At 40.0% G+C, this 23,166-nt stretch overlaps 2 protein-coding genes across 2 annotated transcripts in view; both read left to right on the top strand.

The window, feature by feature from the left end:
• pitpnc1a (phosphatidylinositol transfer protein cytoplasmic 1a) overlaps positions 1 to 23,166 on the top strand; it is a 49,998-nt gene that overhangs the window by 13,404 nt on the left and 13,428 nt on the right. The window lies entirely within an intron of this gene.
• LOC114569970 (rano class II histocompatibility antigen, A beta chain-like) lies at positions 7,801 to 10,106 on the top strand. Its single transcript, XM_028600146.1, has 5 exons — positions 7,801 to 7,868; positions 7,976 to 8,242; positions 8,983 to 9,261; positions 9,354 to 9,488; positions 9,591 to 10,106. Exons 1-5 carry the CDS (start codon positions 7,817 to 7,819, stop codon positions 9,650 to 9,652), a joined length of 795 nt encoding a protein of 264 aa, XP_028455947.1. The 5' UTR covers positions 7,801 to 7,816; the 3' UTR covers positions 9,653 to 10,106.

Here is a 23,166-nt window from a genome sequence, read left to right as displayed (position 1 = left end):
TTTAACAGGAAGCTATCATCATTCACCTTATCAGAAAAGGAAACTCTTAATTGCCTGTCCCTCCCTGTACCCCATCTTCTCTGTTCCTGTCCTCCTAAACCTTATTTACTGTCAACATCCTGTCTAAACAAGGAGAAACAATGGTTACTGAGAATAGAAGCTGTGCTGACATTGTGAATGTGTCAGTAGAGTTATGGGACAGGTGGTTGGAGAGATGCTGCATGAGAAGTGGAGCAGCTGGGCATGCCACACTATAATGTGATCACAATGTATCAGGACGCATTGTTCACTCTGATTGGTGATGGATTGTGTATATGATAACGGTAAGTGACATGGATCAGTCATTAGCTTTTTTCAAAATTACACTGATTCCCCCAAAGCGTTTGCTACAGAACATCCATCTTAACAAGTAATTCAGTGTCATATTCAGTGTTCGGTCTTGTGTTACTAGGGAAACAATTTTACATGTATTAAACTGGAATTATGCTTCGATTGAGATAGACAATTAGACATAAACATGCTTGCAAACTTAAGAAGGCTGTTATTCAAAGGTTGCAAAGGCTCGGCATAGTACTACAAAAGTAATCTTCTAGCAGAGCATAGGAAAATAAATTACTCTTCAAGGCATTTCATATCCTTACCCATCTACATAATTTTCCGAACCATTCATTCTTTCATGTTTGTTTCACAAATGTTACACCGTCACCGGGGTGTAATTGATTTCCTGATTTCTTTTTTTTTCTCTACATTGTAGTTTGCTAAAGTGACACTGCTTCTTACATATATATTATATTATACCCCCAATCCGTGCAAGAAACACACACACGAATGCCGTTAATTGCAGTGGTCATTTTTCAAAGAATTACTTTTAGCACTATTTTGTTATATTTTTTTTCCTATCTCTGCTGATCGAAAATGATCTTTGCCTTAGTGTTCATGTCTTACGGTATTGTTTTACTAAACAAACATAATACACGGTGCCCTGGTGTCCACAATTATTCTAGGTGAAGTGTGTAATGCACAAGCATTCGCACACAGTTGCTTTGTATTCACACACGTGTACATACACAGTTTATGTTAGCTATTGTAGGCACAGAGGTCATGGACATACTCTCATAGTAAAATATCATTGGCTAAATGCCTGTAAAGATCATGTGAGTTAAGTCTGGTTGTGTGTATGTGTGTTTGAAAGGGTGCTGTAAAACCATCTGCAGCTGTTGTGACATAAGACTCACTACTGTACATATTTGTATCCATGTTTTTCGCTTTCACTTTGCAGTCGACCTGACTTTAATGTCATGAATATGCTCAGTAGTTTCTATTATCAGGGTAAGGACAAATGTAACTCACTTCCAGTGTGTTACTCCTTTTCCTTTTGAACTAGTTAATGTTTTGCCTTTTCTAATCAGCTATACATGCATGCATGCATGCGTGTGTGGCGTGCATGGCGCGTGTGGCATGCGTGGCGTGTGTGGCGTGCGAGGCCATACTTGGTGTTTCATTCAGTCCTATATGATCCACAGTCACACTTTTAATGAAAGAGGGCTGCACGACTAGGCCTTTAATATCAGAGTTATTTGTCATGTATGCTGCACAGCACTTTGGATCAAATGTATTGAGTTGAGATTATTTAAAATGTACAAAAATGGCTTTCACCTCGATGTTAATAGACATATGATATGAATAAAACCTGCTCTAGATAATTACATCCTATAATCACAATTATAATACTAACACATCAAGTGCATGCACAGCAGTAACTGGAGTATGGTCTTCCCCCAGTTAAGTGAATAACCGGGTTATGACAGTTCTCCCCATATACAAGAGTGGGGAAGAATGGGAAGAGTGTCGGGAGTAACTCTCTCCGGTGCAGTTGGTGGCACTCTGCTAATGTACAACCAGTGGCATAGGCAGAAATTGTATTTTGGGTGAGCCAGTACAAAAGTGAGTAGGCCATCTTTTCCCCCCCAAAAAAAGACTTTAGAAATAGAAAATAGGACAAACATAGACAAACTGAAAAAAGCAACAATTTTACTTTGCAACATACTGCATTACAAAGGCAATAATAGCAAAACACTGTCTATACAACATGCTTAATAAAGTCTATAAAGGCTGTACACAACATCATAGACCAAACCTGTCTATCATATCCTATTCAGGCTAAAACTATATTTGCACTGGCAGAACCAACAGCATCGGTTCTACAGTGCACAGCACTGTTAATAATGAACCATTTTACTAAACATAAACCCAAACAGCAGAGAAGGTGTTAACATACTGCATGACATAGCATACATCAGACAGAAATCGCACATGTAACATATCCCTAGTCCGCTCACGAGCAGCAAAAGCGCTACCAGCTGTTTACACAAATTAGCAGTAAAAGAAAATCAAAGAATGAAAACTTCCAGCCGAGCATTGTTTGAATTTAGAAAGATATAAAGGAGTAGCCCACACAGCGCCAAATCTTAGACAGTGTGCAGTGACAAGGGTCAAAGAAAACAAAATTGTGGCACTCACAGGTAAGTTATCTTTTTATTAAACGTGGGCAAAGAATTAACGCTTTTCAGTTAGAAGCCGTCATCAGTTAGAAGCCGTCATCAGCAGTGTTGCCACAGTTACTTTGAAAAAGTAACTTAGTTACTTTACAGATTACTTGATTTTAAAAGTAGTTTAGTTACTTTACAGATTACTTGATTTTAAAAGTAACGAAGTTAGATTACAAGTTACTTTATTAGTTACATGCAGCAGCTGCCGACAACACCCCCACAGCCTCAACATAAAAATGACAACCGGTTTACTGTGAGGCAGCTCGGCATTGCCAGTAGTAGGGATCTGGTTTATTATGGCACGAAAGAGAGCGAGTCAACTGTGTTTAAGGGCAGCATTTCCGCTACAACATAGGCCTACTGCCCGACCAACTTCTTCAACTCTCCCCCACTTACTGGTTTTGCACCGAAGTCCAGCTTTTGTTGTTTGGGTGTTGGGGGACCTCCTGCTCTCTGCTTCGCACCACCTGCTGGGACTTGCTCTGTAGTTTGACTGCAGCGCTGCGACTCCAAATGGTTCTTCAAATTTGACGTAGTCGCCACCAGCACAGAGTGTACAACCAACCTTAATATTGCCGTCTTTAGCTGACACAAACTCTAAATAGTGACTGGATTTCCAGCTAGAAAACGCGCATCTCTCTCGTCCCTCCATTGTTGTTTACGTTTGTGTCGCTGCGTGGTAAACGTGAACTGTCCTCATGCTGAAAACGTGACTTGTCGCATACGTGACTTCACTCCCCGAGACGCAAGAAGAAAACAAAAATATCTATTTTTACCAAGGAAAATGACAAATAGTAACGCACAGTGACTTGGATAAGTAACTTTAATCTGATTACTAATAGTAACGCGTTAGATTACTCGTTACTGGAAAAAGTGCTCAGATTAGAGTAACGCGTTACTAGTAACGCGTTACGTGGCATCACTGGTCATAAGCATTTATTACTTACTTACCTGTGAGTCATCATGACTCATGAGTCCTCGATGACTCATGAGTTGTGGATGACTCATGAGTTCTCGTGTGAGTCAGTCAATCTTGTCATGAGTGGATCTGTAGCAGACGAGCGAGTGAAGTCTCTCCTCAAGCTCAGGGTGAAAGGCAAATCCACAACAAAAGCCATTCTTTCACTTCTGAAATAACATACAATGTTCTGCACGTAGCCTAGCTAGGCCTACTGTAGGTTTGGTGTATAAATGTATTGTATTAAAATGCAGTTAAGTCGAGCAGACAGTCAGAAACATTGCAAGCTTGCCTCAGCTCGCCTCGCAGACCATGGGACTCATGAGTCCTCGATGACTCACGAGTTCTCGTGTGAGTCAGTTAATCGTGTAAATCAGCCGGCTACGTTGTCATGAGTGGCTCTGTAGCAGACAAGCGAGTGAAATCTCTCCTCGAGCTCAGGGTAAAGCAAATCCACAACAAAAGCCATTCTTTCACTTCTAAAATAACATACAGTGTTCTGCACATAGCCTAGCTAACGAAAATTTTTCCGGGTCAAAAACCACTGCAGCGGAGTGGTGAGGGGCAGACATCACCTATGGAGCATGGGGTTAAGGTATATACATGCAGAAATACCCCATTTACTAATGAAGTTATCTAGGTCCGTTAACCGGGTTATGGGAACTCCAATTGTATTCGGGGTAAGGTGTTTACATGGCGTTTGAGAAACTGGGGTTGCTTTCACCCAAATTTACTTTTTTTTTACTTGTCAATTATCTGATTAATTGCACAACTTTTTATGGTCATTCATCTTAAATTGGGTAGATTAAGTAAAGTGTAAGTATAAAATAACATACAATTTTTTAAAGTATTTAAAATAATAGAAATAGACAAAGAAAGTGTGATCATGTTGAGCTTTTCCCCTTTTCTGAAACTGCTCTGATTTGTTAACCTGCCAAACAAACTGAAACCTCATAGTTCCTATGAGGGTGTGGAATGTATTAATCTACCAAACCAACTGTAAAACTATGAGGAACTTCATAGTTCATGTGAATGTCAAGAGTCAGATGCCAAATCATAAGGAAGAAACCAAACACAAACCTTCATGTGTTTTATGTATCAATAACAGATTTTTATATTTAGAGTTCAGGGATACACAGAATGATTTTTAGTGATTAATACCGAATGTAAACACAACGTTTGATTGTTTACAAGACAACTCCACAGGACACCTTTTAAAGTGGTATTCTTAGTTGAATGTTCTCCTGACTTCCCCTTTGGTGGACTTCCCCTTGTGATTTTGTTTGTTGGCAATAATAATTTTAGGTATGCGCAAGGTTGCGGGTAACACAGCCATCCTTGATAAGTCTTCTATTTATTGAAAACCAACTGCAGAGACCAAGAGAGCTTTGACAGCAAACGTAATCTATTTATGATTCTGATTCGTACATACAAACCGAACGATATGTACTTTAAAATTATACTTATTCTCTCAGGAGCAGTTTTCATCTACGCACAAAGTAAGTATGGCTATTACCTTAACTGTTGTTTTTTTTGCATTTAAAAAAAAGAATTGGAACCAAATTACATATTTACAACTTTTTTTGTAAATCTTTTTATGAATGTATGAATGCTTTTATGAACAGTTGTTGCTGAACTGATGTATGGATTGTTACATTTTCCTAGGAAGTCATGAGTTATGTCAAAGCTTTGGGTGCTTTGACTCAAGTGATACTCAAGTCACTATGACACTCGATGGTGATGAAGTCTACTATGCTGACTTTAAAAAAGGGCTTCTTGTTTGGGATAGTAGAATCCCTACAACAGTCCGTGTTCCCCTTGCTTACGCAATGGCATTACATTACCGATCGGAGTGCCGAGTTCAATTGGGGAGATATAAATTAGACACGTCTGCTACAACAAAGACTAAAGGTAAGTGGTATTTAACATGTTGATATGTTACGTTCACCATCAACTTTTGGTGAAGATACTGTATCCATTTAGCTATGTTTTACTTAGGTTTCTTTAACAAAAGTAAAGACTATTGAAAGTGCACTGTATTGTGTCAGAGCCACCAGAAATCATCATCTACCCCAGAGATGAAGTGATAGAAGATGAAGAGAATACCCTCATCTGCTTCATCAATCATTTCTTCCCTCCCTCCATCAACATAAAGTGGACCAAGAATGATATAGAGCTAACAGTGGAAGATCCTTTCGACAAATGCATAAACAATCCTGATGGAACATTTCATGTTTTCTCCTACCTAAACTTCGTCCCAAAGGAAGGAGACATCTACAGCTGCACTGTGGAACATGCGTCGCTGGAGAAGCCTCAGACCAGGTTTTGGGGTGAGGACTAAAATGCTTAATATAGTATACTATAATATTATCCTATAATATAGTATAGTAATATAGTATATTTTAATACTCTCTTGACTGGTCTGATGTAGGAATTAGTCAATACTGAAGATTTGGGTTCTTAACTTCTGAATATTTTTCTCTTGTCCTCCCCAGAGGCTGACATAAATCTGAATAGTATTGGTCCAGCTGTCTTTTGTGGACTTGGCCTGTTCCTTGGACTTCTTGGAGTTGCTGCAGGAACATTCTTTTTTGTGAAAGGAAAATTAATATCTTAGATGTTAAGACGTATATCACACACAGCACTATGATCACTTCGTCCCTGGTTGGTTTCTGGCCAACAACATTTGTTTCATGTCATCCCCACTTTCTCTCTTCTCTTCTTTCCTGACACCTCTCATCTTGAGTAAAGGCAAAATGCCCAAATACCTTAACAAAGGAAATATCTGTAATTCACTGAATAATCACTGTGTTCTCTTCTATTATGTGTCAAAATACATAACAGCTTTGTTTTTTTTTATTTGTTATCACTTGTTTTTTCTACCATTATTAACTCGTTATAAATGCATCTGATTGTCACCGAGTCATTGAGTTATTGTATATATCTGTATATGACATGTACTAGCCTAAAATAAACACCCTATAATGAAGATTGAAATCTTCTCTTCCACCTCCACTAGCATTATTTGTTGTCACCTGTTTTTTCTGCCATTAATAACTCATAATACAACTACCATTTGAAGTCACTGTTCCATTATTAATTTGACTATTATCGCCACTGTTCATCATATCCCCAACCGGCCCGTCAGACACCGCCTACCAAGAGCCTGAGTCTGTCCGAGGTTTCTTCCCAAGAGGGAGTTTTTCCTCGCGACTGTCGCACTGCTTGCTCTTGAGGGAATTACTGGAATTGTTGGAATTGTTGGGGCTTTGTAAATGATAGAGTGTGGTCTAGACCTACTCTATCTGTAAAGTGTCTCGAGATAACTCTTGTTATGATTTGATACTATAAATAAAATTGAATTGAATTGAATAATAGATGCATCTGATTGTCACTGAGTCATTGAGCTATTGTAAATATCTGTATATGACATGTATTAGCCTTAAATAAACACCCTATAATGAAGATTGAAATCTTCTCTTCCACCTCAACTAGCATTTGCTGTGAGGTCCCACAAGGCTTTGGGTCATATCCTGGAGTCTACAATATATGTAGTATTAACTTATCTTGGTCAAGTCATTCACAAACAATTCCTTAATTTTATGTAGGTCTACATACATATGTAAGGTCACCCAAATTAAACCTTCTAGAGAAACATAATCCACCACAGTGTTAAAGTAATTTAAGGCTGCTAAAGGTTTTTGGCATATCAGACTCCTACGACCAACAAGCAAGCATGAATGTTAGGACAAGATAAATGAAGACATTTTGGTCTGTTATCTTTGGCACATCTACTTTTGGATGGCGTGTAATTTCCTCTTGCTAAAGGGGCAGTTATTCCTGTTTGGTTCAATTCCTTTAAAGAACCTTCACCAACAGTTTTGGTCAGCTGCAACATTTGTTAAGCCATTGCCAAGAACTTTAAGGTTGTTTTGATACAATTACTTTGCCACCTTAGATCACTTTCCAAAATCAAATTATTCTTAATACATGTCTCTACTGCTTTGATGATTGTGGATTTTCTTGTGATGTGTTATGTAGTGCAGTTGAAAGATCCTTCAAACAAAGACATATATTACTAAACCAAGGAACAGCTCTTTGATAAATCACAAATCAAGCATAGAACAAAAATCAGTTAGACTAATTGGGAATATTAATAATCAGTAAGAATCACTATTATTATTGTAATGGACGGAGGGATTTTCAACTGAGCAAAAAAGGGCGGGTGCATTTGGGAGTGTCTGTGAACATATAAATTCTGCAAACCAGAACAGTTTTGTTCCTGTAGTTTCCTACTCGCTGTAAAAACATGGACATTCATAATTATATTTTTTTTGTGGTTTTCTCTCTTTTCAGTCCAGGTGAGTTACATTACTCTTCTAATTGTAGCCTATCAGTAAAATGTCAAGTTTAAGTGATAAAATAGTGATCAATTCGACATTAATGCATTTCTCTCCTTTTATTACAGTTTTCACAGATGAAGATTATGCACAAGTCACAGCATGTTGTACTTTCAAGGATCCAGGTTTTAAAGATATAGAATATATCCTATCAGGCCGTTTTAACAAGAAATTAATAGGTCAGTACAACAGCACAAGAGGCAACTGGACAGGATTCACAGCCGCGTCAATTGAATTACTAAAAAGTTGGAACACAGACCCTTTTGACGCAATGGAGAGAGCATTTGAAAAGAACATATTGTGTGCTAACAACATAAAATACATCCAAAAATTGGGTAAAAGCATTAATCAAATGTACAAAATGAATTTTTGAGGTGCTGTGGAGTGGACATGCACATACACTATTTTCAAGCATGGCATTTTGACTTGTTAAAGCAGTAAAAAAATAGGAGGAATGAATTACTTTAATGATGGCTTTGACACTGCATTCTACCCACTGACTTACTGGGACCCTCAATGGAATGGAGCCAATGTTAAATGTTATTTACACCTGTGTTTTTGCTGGTCCACAAGTTAAAATATCATAAAAGGGTCTATTACATGTGAGGATTTGAGTATTCACAATACAATACATTACAATACTAACTGAATATTTTGCTCATGGACCCTATTTTCATGTTCACAGTAAAACTGAATCAGAAATATACAATAATTTACAACATACTCATCTGTGACACTGACACATGACCCTATTTATGTCCAACAAAAAAAGATTCTATACAGAATCAGGAAAGGTTTACTGATGGGTTTTTTGATAGTAGAAAATGTAGCATGCTGGGCGTCTGGCTAGCTCACCTGGTAGAGCAGACGCCCATATGCAGATGCCCAGTCCTCGGCCTAGGGGCTCAGGGTTCAAGTCTGACCTGCGGCCATTTGCTGCATGTCCACCCCCTCTCTTTCCCCCATTTCCTGTCTACAGCTGTCCTGTCTATTAAAGGCTAAAATGCCCCAAAAAAGTATATAAAAAAAATATATATATATATATAAAACATTGATTTGTTTTTGTTTTTTTCAGATAATATTACCTCTTTACCCACCATCAAGCTGAATTCAGTGAAACACCCATCAATGCTTGTGTGCAGTGCCTATAACTTTTATCCAAAACAAATCAGACTGACGTGGTTGCGCAATGGGCAGGAAGTGACCTCATCGGTCAGTTTTTCTGAAGTGTTGCCTGATGGGGACTTCTACTATCAGATTCATTCCTACCTAGAGCCCATCCCGACTCCAGGAGAACAAATTACCTGCATGGTGGAACACTTCACCCTCTCTGAACCAGTGTATCTGGTCTGGGGTCAGTATGCCACTTTGATGCAAACTGCTAACTGCAGGCTAATAAAATGTAAACTGTATAAATGAAAGTGTCTATTTTTCTAACTATTTTAGACCCCTCCCTTCCTGCGCCAGAAAAGATTAAAATTGCCGTGGGACTGTCTGGTCTGATACTTGGTTTTCTTATGTTGAGCTCTGGATTCATCTACTACAAGAAAAAGTCTAAAGCACACATCAATCTCTGTCAAGGTGAAGACATTAAATAAAAGATTTGATATAATATTATTAGTTGTTACTTAATTATATATTTACAACAGCAATACATAATTGTTCTTATGCTTTTTCTTTTAGCATTTTTAACAAGAAGAGTTTTGGTTCCACTGGAAGACGTCCCTGAAGTTGGAGCAATTTAGCAGTCAGAGCAAACAGTACTATTGTTGACACATTTAATCCAAGATGGTCTAAATATGAAACTTAGTGTGTGTCTCAAGTCATAGTCACTATTGGGTGATGGCTAGGGTGGTGTGTGGTGCTTTTCAGCTTGTGGATGAAAGCCACTGACTAGTAAACTGCAGTTTGCAGATAAACATTGTATGTTTGCGGCAGGAAGTACTTTACTGTAATTGTTGTCATATAGTATGTGTAAAGCCTTTGGGACTGGGTGGTGTAAATTCTGCTTGCAGCCAGTGAAAGCTCGAATTAGCAATGCTTGGAGATGCTTCAATCGACTACTTTGTTATGTGAATGATTGGGTTGTTGCAGTGGTGTAGTCTAATGTATTTTAGCGGGTATACTGTACTATATAAATATATGGATCAGAATGGACATATCAAAGTGGGGCATCTGGGTGTCCTCCCCCGGGGAAACTTTGAGCGTCAAAGACTTCATTTCCTGTATTCTGATACACTTTAATGCTCCAATTTATGGTGGAAATACCTGTATTTAGCCTATCAAAAGAAAACACAGATGACAATTAAAAATATATCAAAAATATAATGGAAAATATGTTGTTACATGTCATTGTGCATTTTTAAATGGGTATATGGAAATCCTGGAGCTTTCTTTGTGGGTATACTGTGTATACCTGCATATCACGTAGACTACACCACTGGGTTGTTGATACTCAGAGAAAAACTTCTGATGGGTTGGCTTTAATGACTCGTGCCTGAGCATATGCAATGAGCTCCATGTCAGATTAGTTTTGGTAGGTGTTTTTAGATTTGGCCAATGGCCTCTGTTATGAGACCATCCTATAGACGGTCAACGTGGGGTAAAAACTAAATATAAATCATTTTGCAAGAAGGCAAATTACTTTAATTCCAGCCCTATATGTAATGTAGTGATTTAGTCAATATTTCAGTTTTTCACCTGTTTAACAAACAGAAATTTCCCATAAGCCAGACACTGTTGCAAGTTAAATATCAGTAGTTTGACCAGTCAGAATGAATGAATATGAGAATGGACAAGGAGGGCCAGTATGGACAAGGAGGGCCAGTATATTCTGTCTTTAGACAGTAAAACTTCCAGCAAAAAAGGTTGGAAAGATGACAGTACTGTAGAAGCTGGGAGGGGATATCAAGGATACGGGGGAAAAAGTTACAGTGATGTATAATTGAAAAGTTTGTGCTGTAGTTGGGTAGTAAACTTAATGTAAAAGAAATTGTAAAAGAAACCCTTTTTAACTGTATGAACACTAAAAAAATAAATCATTTGGTGAAATCTGTTTGTGTATATCGAATTGGTGTTCAATGACATAAGTCGGTTTCAACTATTGGATGGTCATGGTGCCCAGATGATGAATCACTCCCAAACAGCACTTTTGGACTGAGGTGACAAAACTTACACTGATAATTCCAATTCTGATTCTTCCACACCTCAGTTTCTCAGCTCATCCCTCACCCTGTTTTTCCCAAGAACAGAAAAACCTTGTATTTGCAAATATATAAGGTCCGCAAACATCTTCTGTTTCTCCCACAGCACTGCCCTACTCCACAAACACTGCTCTTTGACCAGTACTAAGCCTCTCTGCCCTTATTGCACCTGTCACTGCTGGCATTATGTCATGCCAAAACTAGGGTTTTTAACGAGCTTCCCTTCTTGCAGTTGCTTCCTCTATGCTGATAATTTGCCTTGCCCTTAACCATCAACAGTGGGGATATACAGCTTCCCCAAGTTACATTAGGTTCCACCAAGGCAGAGGAAATATGAGTTAGTACAAAGTAGATGGAGAGGCTGATATTGTATGCAAGACCAAACCAAGATAGCACTTGTGGTCAATGGTTTTCTTTCTCCCTTGTTGTTTGTGCTCTCTATAAATCTCAACAGGGCTGTAAAATAAAATACACTGTGCTCTCTCTGTGCATAATAAATGAGGTGGTTTTACCCAAGCAACCTGGAATTCAAGTTCTACCAAAACAGAGAGGACAAAAGGCTTATGTAACAGGAGAGTTGTTTATCAACCAACTGAACAATGCCGGGGGGGAAAAAATCACCTAGTTCTTGTTAAATGCTCAAGAAGAATTTACCAAAAATATTGTGTACTGCTGGTAGAGTAAATGATTCTTAAGTTGTAGTCTGCTGCACATCAGTACAGCTCCACAGTCTACAGTTGAAACAGTTTATGTATGTTATGTTATGTTGGTGACACGGATGACATCAATAAAAAAATCTGCAATGCTGCTAATGTATGTCACACCTCAGCATCCACCTGTGGGCTTTGCTTCTCCTTTGTTTTCCACAGGGGGGGTTGACTCTCCCTGCTCCTGCTTTTTATTGACTTTAGCCTCTTTTACACAGAGTTTCCACAATACTGCTGTAAAGAAGATCCTCCATTACACCGGCTTTGCTTTTTTACCCGGAACCTAACAATGGCGGCATAATGCTGCCCCAGTGTGTGGTTTTAGATAGCATACCGATTATTCCAGAAGCAAAAGAGGAGTGACATGTAACTTAACAGTGTTGGCGTCTGGTGTGTGTATGCATGTAGTCCCGCCTTGCTAGCTCTCCCTTTTACACAGACATCGATATGGCTTTGTTACTACCTCTGCTGCTGGCTTAATGGCAGAACAACTCTTTCCCCACATTCCGTGTTCGTGCCTTTTATACAGAACCGCGTGGCGGAATATCATCGCAACATTCCCGCCTTGAACAGGTTGTGTCAAAGGGGCTTTTGAATTAAGCTTTGCAGGGAGTGAGATTAAATAGAGTCTGGATGGCAAAGTAACATTTATATTTACATTTCTTCTCAATTGAATTGTTCTATTCAGTATGTGAGTTGACTCACAACATGTTGCAGACGCCCTGGACATCACATCAGTTCCGAAAATTGTGCGTGTACCTGTAATCAATCAAGATTCATACCTGCAAATCTCCAGGCCTAAGAGCTGAACCTGGGGTAACAGCGCCCCCTCTCTGTGGAACTCACTCCCTAACCAAATCAAAAATGCACCCACACTGTCAGCATTCATAAAGGCCCTCAAAACCAACCTCTTTAAACAAACCTTCCCCAGCTAACCCCCCTCTTGCAATCTTTTTTATTGTTGTTATTAAATGTTTACGTTTTTATTTGTATCATATATAGTCCCTGTAAAGGGCTTTGAGGACTTCAAAAATATAAATTTGGCAACATTCATTAATTTGAGTTGTGACTCACGGCACGCCTCTTGATCTCTGCTTGTGTCTCTGACTCTTCTCTCTTACTAGTTCACTTTGTGTAACCTCGGCGTCTTTGGAGTTTTTGGGATGTGGAAATCTCATCCTTTTCTCAATAAATCGATCCCATCTTAACACTCCCTGCACCTTAGGATCACAGTATATTAAAGGGATATTTCATTTTTGGAAAGATGAATATATCTTTAAATTGGGTCACTTATGTAGTAGAAATGTGAATTATGTTTTTAAATTGGTGGCTTCTAGGCCGAGAAAAGCAAGAAAATTTGTTTTTGGCTCACGTGGATGAAAGACACGAAATCCCAGAATGCACTTGGTTTGCTGCTTTAATAATATAATAATAATTTATACTTTATTAATCCCGCGAGGGGAAATTCCAATGTTTTCACTCTGTTGTTATTACACACATTACACACAGGTCTGAATTACACACACATGCTCAGAACCATACATAAAATCCACTCCCAAGCCTTGCCTACCGTTTACAGACAGTGAGACAGTCAACTCAACTCAAATGTGTTTTATTGTCATTTCAACCATATACACGAAACAATGTTTCACCGTGGCTCAAGTGGTGTTACACATTTAAAATATATAAAAATAAAACGACATACGAAACAGGCTACATTTAGTGCACACACATTATAGGCTCCGTAAAGTTCAGCTAACACATACTAGCATTAGCGCTTGGTGGGCTGTAAACACAGAGTATAAACACAGCCGTAAATTTGCGTGTAATGTAGAATGGTCGGCATTTAACAATCATAAACTCCACCAGCGGTTAGCAGTAGTTGGATAAAAGCACCCCATTTCTGCATCAGTCCGTGTCTGTGTTAACACAGCCCACCTCCACTAGTCTTACCCGGCGACAAAGCAGTCGGCCTGGTAGCTGGATAGTCCGGTACACTGTTGTTCAGCCATGTTTCCACAAAAGCAAAAACACAGCAGTCTCTGAACTCGCGTTGGGAGTTTCGTTGAAATTGGATGTAGTCCAGTTTGTTGTCTAATGAGTGGACACTTGCAAGCAGGATGGATGGAACAGGTGGCCGGCTAGTGTTAGCTTTCCACCTAGCTCGCCTTGAACTCCTGCACACCGCTGTCGAGGTCCCTTACCCCGGCTAGCAGCATCAAGCGACACCGCAGGCTGAGGTGCTGGTCTCCGTAGCAGGCGAAGCTCGCGTAGTGGGTGGAGTATTCCGTCTGTAATAAAGTGTCCTGCATATTCTACGATCTGTACCAATGTATCCCGGTGGTACACATGTATGGTAGTTTGCATGCACATAATTGTTGTAAACATTTTCTTCTGAAAAGATGGAGCAAGTTTAGCGAAGCTTCAAGATGGCTGACGGGTAAAGACGACAGTCCAACCTCCTATGGGCGGGTTGAAAACATGCGGAAGTAGCTCCTACTACTGGCTGTAGTCCCATTGCCACAGGGCAAAAAATCTTCCGATGACGCAAAAATCTTCGTTTTCCGTCATCGGAAGATTTTTTCCAGACCCACACTACAGAGATCTCTCGTATCAGGGGGACATGAGGGAGGGAAGCACGGTCATTCGAAAATACTACCGTGTTTCTACTGATACAAAGCTTAATGCTAAATCGGTGAAGTATCCCTTTAAGTGAACCTGCATCATAGGGTGTCAGCAATTTAAGACCAGACAAACAACACTGCTCTTTGTTGATTGAACTTTTTTTATTTATTTTTTTAACCTTTATTTATCCAGGTAAGTCGATTGAGAACAATTTCTCATTTGCAACAACGACCTGTCACAATCACACAGTTACACATTCATACCTGTAAGCTACCCAGTACAACCACAGTCTGATCTGCTGGCCACTGAGCAGCTCCACAGGAGCGTTTTGGGCAAAGGGTCTTGCTCAAGGGCACCTCAATGGTGGTAATGAGGGAGGGACAACATGCACTTTTAATAAAGTCTTGAGCCAAACTAGTGAGCTAAATGCTATCATTAGTACAATAACATGCTTACAATGACAATTCTAACATGCTGATGGTAAGCAGGAATAATGTTTACCATGTTTAGCGTGTTAGCATTCTAACAGCGCTAAACACAGTTTTTTACAGCTGAGGCTCATGGGAATGTCATTATTTTTGCAGGTTTTTAGTCATAAACCTAAGTGCTGGACACAATTTGACCTTATGATGGTGCTATATAAAAAGTCAATAATGACCAAAGTCATTACAATTGATCCATTTGGGGATATGAGTCTCTGTACCAAATGTCATGGCAGTCCATCCGATAGTTGTTAAGATATTTTATTCATAAGTACAAATGTCTGTGTCTAATAATTTGTCACTGCCTTTATATGCAGGCACAAAAAAGACGTGAGAAAAACTAGAAAGAGGGAAAGAGTTATTAATTCAAAGCAAAGGAATGTCAGCAGAGAAAAGGAGAAAGTGGCATGCATCATATAAATGGGAACAGGAGTAGTGGGGAGGGCAAGAGAGAGACAGCTGCCCTCAATCAAGTCCTGTTATGTAACAGTGTCAGTTTCCTGAGCATTTTTTTTTTTGCAGTACTGCCCTCTTATTGCGCTCTTATTCCTGCTTACCATCTTTACCTCTGTTTGACACTCAACCTTAATCCAATCGTCTCCCCACCCTTTTTTCCTCCTGCTACTTGTATGCATATGAACGCATCATTTCAGTAGGCCACCCATTGTGCTGCCAGGCAGGGAGTAAAGCTGATGCATAAGGGAGTGATCCGTAGTGAGTTATCTTGACGTTATGTAATGTTTGGTTCAGTGACCTCAGACACTGCAGAGATGCAGGATGAGAACACGGGTGGGGAGAAAGACAGCGAGAAAGGGGTAGAGAGGGAAGCACGACAGGAGAGTGCTCCCTCCCACCTGCAACGATCAGTATTAATAAATTACGCCCCTCCACATGCCTTTGATGTAGTTTACAGTGTGTAATGCAGTGTTTAGCTCCTGGCAAGTGGCTTTACTGTAAGAAGACCTGTCGGTGAATTTCAGGGCTGGTGTTATTTCCACTTTAATTAATTTATGTAGTTGAACCCTACATTTTATTTGTTGCCGCTAGTAAAATGCAAGTGAATGACACCCAGTGACGCTCATTTAAGCAAAACTAATGCGATTAAATTCACCTCCATTGTAGTGAGGTGTAGGCAGAAATCCTATAACCTGGTTACATAAAACAAACATAGTTGTGTGATGGTAAATTTTACCCCCTCCCTTCAATTGTCCCCTAAAGAAGCACAACAAATGATTAATATTCACTGGTCTACCTCGGTATATCTTGTGTAAGAGCTATACCATTTTTGTTTCTAATGTTACAAAATACAAAATCCTGCAACCTTTGAGTGTACAGGGTCTAGAAAATACCCATCAGTTTAGGTTAACTAAAGGGAGCAAGCAAACACAAGGCGTACTCTGGTAGAATCTGAACCTCCTGTTCCTCCTGAAGAAAAGGAACTGGCAATCCGTTATCTTGCTCTCAGACCTGTCACGCTTCATTGCTCTTGGCTGCTGCACTGACAGTTCTTGAGTAAAGCCATGTAATTAGGAAAGGCAATGTGTGGCCCAGCATAGTGTTGAGCTACCACCAATACATGGCTTCCCCAAGCCAGCTGCCATCCTTGGCATCCTCTTACACTGCGTATGTGACCAACACTGTTATGGCATGTGAATTTATCAAACCTATTATGGGGAGTTAACACTCACCTTCATATTCTGCTGAATCAGCGTGATTGGAAAAAATGCACTCACTCTAAACAGCATGCCCCCATTTCTGCTGAAACAGCAATGTGTGATGTGCGAGTGTGTGTGTGTGTGTGTGTGTGTGTGTGTGTGTGTGTGTGTGTGTGTGTGTTGTACTTTAGCCCTTGTGGAAAGAAGTTGCAGTTTTAGAGCATGAGACTGACAGATTTTTTGCATAGTGAGGTTACCCCATCTGAGTTAAGGTTAGAATTAGGTTGGGTGAAAATTACTCAGCTTAGACGTGTAGTCGTGAGGGTGAGAGATAGGGGTTAGGAAATTGATTTCTGTGTGTGTGTGTGTGTATGTGTGTGTGTGTGTGTGTGTATTTATGTTGTCTGACTTAATCAATGTCATGTCTGCATTCATTGATGCTGCTCTGTAGTGGGATTCTGCCATGGCTGCTCTCCCTGCGTAAGGCTTTCCATGAATGCACATGGAAGGGCAGGAAGGTGGGCTCTCCCTGCCTCATGCTTTCCACATATGCACGTGGAAGTGCGGGGAGGGCCCAGAACAGAGCCATACCACCAAATACAAATTGTAGATGAATTAATCTATTTATTGACAAAGTGGCCCTGACTGAACTTCAACTAAATACTTGCTTAGCTCTGTGGATTCATCCTGTTTACACATTTCTTCATGGCATAGGAGTCCCACACCCCTGACATAGCTCTGCCCTGGAGCACAATGTCATCATTGTATAAGCTTGTGCACCTCTGTGCCATCCACCAGGCCTCTGGTGTTATTTTTAATGAGTTCTATATAATATTTAGTATGATATTTAGCAGTTCTTTGTTGACCATGATGGTTGGTTTCATCAAGTCTGTGAGATGAAGACGTCTCTCACACTGCCTGAAGGCACAATGTTTATTCTATGTCTTTTCTATTTATAGAAACGTATTTATTTTTTTTATTGCATTTTGCACCGGGGGTCCGAGAGCACTGAAATGCCGTATGTCATGCATGTATAGCACATCTGACAATAAAGCTGACTTGACTTGATGTAGTGTTGCAGTACTGTATTTTACCACATGACCTGGATGGTGTGTTGTGTGCTTCATCTGCTGAAAGATTTTGAGTCTGTTTGTTGCAGTGGAATTCATAGACATGGGCTGTACACATGCAGGTCCATGTGTAATATATCAGCTGATGTCCACATCCAGTTAGATTATGGTGATTATGGTTAGATTATGGCCCACAATGTACTGCGGAGTTCTTCCTAATTTGTAGTGTAATGTTTTTGCCTATGGTGTAAGAGCCCAGTACGCACCGATACATACATGTAACATGCCTAACAAGATCCCAAACAAGATGTAGAAGATGAGCGTACATAACTTTGTTTTAAGCTTACATGGGGATTTTATTTTAGTATTCATTTGCAGCTGCAGTGTTATTCACTCCACTTATTTTAATGTATTTGTGGTCCAAGTTTAGAAATATGTTTGTCAGCATATGGTTTAATAAATTAGGATCAACCTGTGCCAACGTAAACAAATATGTCCGTTAACATTTTGGAAATTTAGATTTGGCCACTGTCTGTGAGCATCTGCTGTGAGAGGCAGGCTGTTCATATGTGTCTCTGTGCGCCCTCTGATGTCAGAATAATTCATCCACCATATGGGCAGATGAGATAAAACAATATGGATGGATTTCAAAAGATATATCTTAATACACTGCTAAGGAACACACTGCTCCCTTGAGGGATGGGTTAAATGCAGAGAATGAATTTCGCTGCATGTATGTGTATGTGACAATAAAGTACCTTTACCTTACCTTTACTAAGAATGCTTCACATACAAATGATCGGGCCAATAATTGTGACAATAGTGGAGGACTTTATTGATCCCCTTTGTGTGAGCACTGTGTTTGATTAAGGATGATTTGCCAATGCAGATAGACACAAATACAGATCTCTTTCTCACCCTCTTTGTCGTTCACACACACACACACACACACACAAATGCAGAAGCTGTTTATCTCAACAGAAGCACAGTCATCACAGAAGCACAGTCATGTATCCAAGAATACAGAGCACAGAGGCAGTAATTACTCTCTGTCTGTGGTTACATTTTAATTACACGTTAGCATTGTGCCCAGTATTGTTGTGTGTGTGTGTGTGTGTGTGTGTGTGTGTGTGTGTGCTGTGTCAGAAAAGGATTTATTGCCTTTATTTAAGTAACTTTTAAAAGGAATTTGCCTTGGTGGGTGGTGCATACATAAACATGAACATATTGAAAGGAAATAAACAATACATACAAAAACAAATATGTACAATATGACTTTAAACAATAAGAGAAAAAAATGCTGTCGGGATTCTTATCTTACACTCACACTAACACACTCCTTGGCACAATTACCACAGCTCCCCACCACCTGCTGTTAAAACAGAGAAGCAGAAAGAGACACAGTTTGATCACAGTATTGGCTAAATGCTTTCCTCTTGGTATGGTATTTTACTTTTCATATATGCATAGTAAGCCCTGCAACCAGCATGTTTCTTAAATGCACTGTAATTTGTTTTTGCATTTATTGGGAAAATCACTCTCAATTTCTGAAGACAAGGATGTGTGTCATTAATTTGTATGTGTGCGGGACTATGTTTAAATGTATCCACATTGCTGCCATACCTTGAATTGATAGTGTCATGTGATGTTGTTACATTTGTATCATCCGCTTGTTAAAGCAAAAGTTTGACATTTTGGAAAATTCACTTATTTGCTTACTGGCGGAGCGTAAAGGGGGAATTATGCTTCTCCGGGCTGCACGGGGGTCCCATAAATACCTTCAAATGGCGGTTTGTTTTATACTTGTATGTAGTAAGTGTGTTTGTAATCATCTTCATTTTTGACCCACATAGTGACAGAAGTTAAATCAACCAAACAACTTGCGTGACAGCGCAGGTGATTTTGAGATTTAGAAGGTGTGCATGTCAGCTACTCCTCTGCAAACCTCTGTGACCATGGTTACCCAAAACACCCTTCAATGCGTAGGTTTCTTCAGGGAGGCATAATTCCAGAATCAGGTGAGAAAATGAATATCATTCTCACATTTGTCCATTGAATATATGGTTACAGCCAGCAGCTGCTTAGTTTAGCTTAGCATAAACACAGGGGGATACAGCTAGCCTGGCTCTGTCCAAACTAAGGGTGGCAAAATCTGCCTACCAGCACCAGTAAAACGCACTAATTAACACGTTACATCTCCTTTGTTTAATCCATACAAAAACCAAAGTGTAAAAATGACAATCCACTATTTGAAGTGGGATATATGCGAGAGTTCTTGGCTTGGAGCAGTAACAGTGAATTGCCATTTTTGCCCTCCTGTATTTGTAGAAGATTAACCAGATAAAGTTAAATCCTAAAAGCTATACTTGAGCCTACGATACAGCATTTTTTCTACTTGCCGTCAGCCTTTGATCCTGCCCAAGGGCCCTACTGTCTTTAGAGAAAAATAGAAAGAGATAATGAGAGATTATTCATGGCCACATCTCCCTCCTAGCCATTAGAGCAAGATTTCCAAACAATGAAAACACCCTTTCATTCATCAGCAGCATCTATCAGATAGCACACAGGGACTAAATACAATGGCAGGTAGAAAAAACATGACAGCTGGCTTTTTTACACAATAGGTCTGAGCCCTGAATGAGCCGAGGGAAACATGAAAGCTGGTACTTAATGTTAATACGCTGTTCCTAGCCATCAGTGTGATCCAAGTGTCAGAGGTTCCCTCAAGTGGGCATTCTGCCTTGATGCTTTTTTTCATCTAGCAGGGAGATTTATGTGTGCTGTTCCTCTCCTCTTTGTTTTGCCCAAACAGGAATCTATGAAAATGTAATTATTGATCAGTATGACAACCTCCTCCTTCTTCTTCTGTTAGCTGTCTGAATGCCATGAACTCCCTCACTATCTAACTCTCTCGCCCTAATGACCCAATTTCCACCTGTTATTAAAATCCAATCTGAGTGATCCGATCACAAGTGGACAGCTCTAAGGTCCGTTCAGACTGCAGGCAAAAGTGACCCAAATCCGATTTCTTTGCTCATATCTGATTTTTTTTTCATGACAGTGTAAACAGCCCAAGTCACATGGCATCCAATCTTTTCCAGTTCTGATTTGGGCCATATTTTAAAAATGCGACCTGAGTCTGGACAGTCAGTTCGGGAATTCATGCGACTCTGACATTACTCTAGCGCGACCATCATTGCAATTCTGCGCCTAGAACAGCAAGCCCCCAGGAACGGTGCCAGGTTTTATGCAAACATGGGCATAGCTCATTTTTGCAGACACAGGGACAAAGATGGGTCTTATCTGTTTTGGACCAGTAGCTATGTTTCACCTTGTGACTGATATTCCTTTCTGTCAATGCTCTTTACGCATTATGTATTTGGCATGTGCATGATTTTCTAAGCCCTTGTACATCTCCTCATACATAATAAATCAAATAATATTGCAGTTTTACAGATTATACTTTCATTCAATCCAACATGAGCCACCTGCAGGCCTTCCGTAGATTTTCTAATTGTTTAAACCTACATTAATTCCTTTCTTGGCAGAACAACAAGTTGGAAACACAACATTTACATATTATTATTATTATAACTTATAAAGTTGATATGGAGAACATGTTAGCAAACAGTGGCTTTTTAACACATCCAATAGAAACGGGAACAACATTAGTATTGATTTAGAGTCGTTTATGTGTTCACTGTCATTCATTTTGTTTTGGTTTCCGCTAACTCCTGAGGGAAATATCTGTCTCTTTAGCTGCTAAATGCTCCAAAATGTTCAACAGCCTGTCACCTACTATGTTTGTCTGCTGTATGGTGCTGGGCACGTAGCGTACCGTTGATTTTTAGAGTGTATTTTGCTTAAAACAAGCTGCCTGCTGTCTTTGAAAATGAGACTGAACCAAAACAGTAAATTTGAGGGCCATAAAACCAAAACTTTGAGGTAACTGATGCTGAAACACTTCGTAGAGCTAAAAAATATTTCAGAGTCGGGTGAAAATTTCCCATGGGTTCTTCCACCTTGGATATACAGGTAATCATTTGGTCATTAGTAATAGTACTATTGATTAAAGCAGTTTTACGTTCCCCCATTCTGACAGATATACTGCCGCTGTGCTTTGTATGTCTGTTGTGTGTTCATCTGTGACTAACCACAAGAAAGATCCTCTCCTATGCCCGGCCTATGACTGTGTCATTGCAGCGGAAAGATTATGCCAGACTCCCAACAGCTGTTCAGTCAGAAACACGCGGCCATCAACATTCCAGCTGGGAATACTCTGTTTCAGCCCTTTGCTTTTGGCAGATGGAAAAAATTGGCATTGTGATATAAAAAGTTACACCCTGAGCATGTTTACTGCCACACATTGGCTCTGCTTTTTCCACTACACTATCAGATGTCTCCTCTCTCCATTGCTTGCTTTTTGTGGCTGGATGTAGAGTCACAAGTCAACATCCCAGGCGGTCCTTGTCCTTTTTTTCCATTAGCTTAACACAGCTATCCTTGGTTGGAGCTCTGCTTGTGTGTGTGTGGCGATTGAGTCCTATATGACCCCTTGGCATTCCAACAGAGTGGCATAAGTCACCATCAGGGCCATATCGATTTCCCCCTGCCCGGAAATAGGCCTACAAGCAGTCAGAAATCTCCGTCCTGGAGCACTCTCACTCCAACGCTTGTCGTTTTCCAAATGTATGGAAAATAGTTGCAATGTTGACGGCCCAATCCAGCCTGTCAAGGCGACCAAAGAGGACATTGTCATTGGGCCAAGTGGGTCAGTCAGTGATGAGTGAAAGACGTGGGTGTGTTTGACTGATGTGCCACAAGGGGTTCGTGGTATAGGGTCACCTCACTGCCTGCTGCTGCTGTTGCTATTGTTGTACTACTTGGTCCTGACCTGGTATGAGGTCTTTGTCACTATGTTGCGGACAGCTCATAATACCCCAGCTTTCTTTCGCTATAGCAACTGTCCCCAGGTGTCAGAACCATGCAGTGATAGCAGTAATCCTGGTATTTTCCCTGCTGGGTTTATTTTTATGGCTGCTTTAAAATTGTACTGTTGAGTCTGTTGTTGGACTTTAAAGATACAGTAGGTAAGACTTATACAACAAACTTTCTGTCATATTTGCTGAAACTGACCCTATGTTTGAGTAGAACTACATGGATTAAAAATCCATGTAGTAAAATCCTACAGCCTGTAGTGCGATTTGCAAAAATCCACCGCTCCCTGTTCAGATGCACCAATCAGGACCAGGGGGGGTGTCTAACTGCGTGTCAATCACTACTCATGCACACACATTCATTCTCCCTTGTGGGGGGAGGGGCTTAGTAGACCAGTTGGGCTTTAGCAGAAAGGGGGGGAGGGACTAAGAAGTTGTCCATGTTCAAATTCTTTGCCTAAGTCCTGGATCTTCACAATCCTACCTACAGCACCTTTAAGCTAAGAGTATATGGTTTCCATTCAAAGTAGCCTCGTCAGAATTGTGCTCTAGATGCATACCAACAAAGACAGTTAGTTGT

The sequence above is a fragment of the Perca flavescens genome, chromosome 15 (assembly GCF_004354835.1).
Source record: "Perca flavescens isolate YP-PL-M2 chromosome 15, PFLA_1.0, whole genome shotgun sequence".
Taxonomy (NCBI): domain Eukaryota; kingdom Metazoa; phylum Chordata; class Actinopteri; order Perciformes; family Percidae; genus Perca; species Perca flavescens.
The sequence above is the reverse complement of the archived record's forward strand: the minus strand, read 5'-3'. Positions and strand labels throughout refer to the sequence as shown.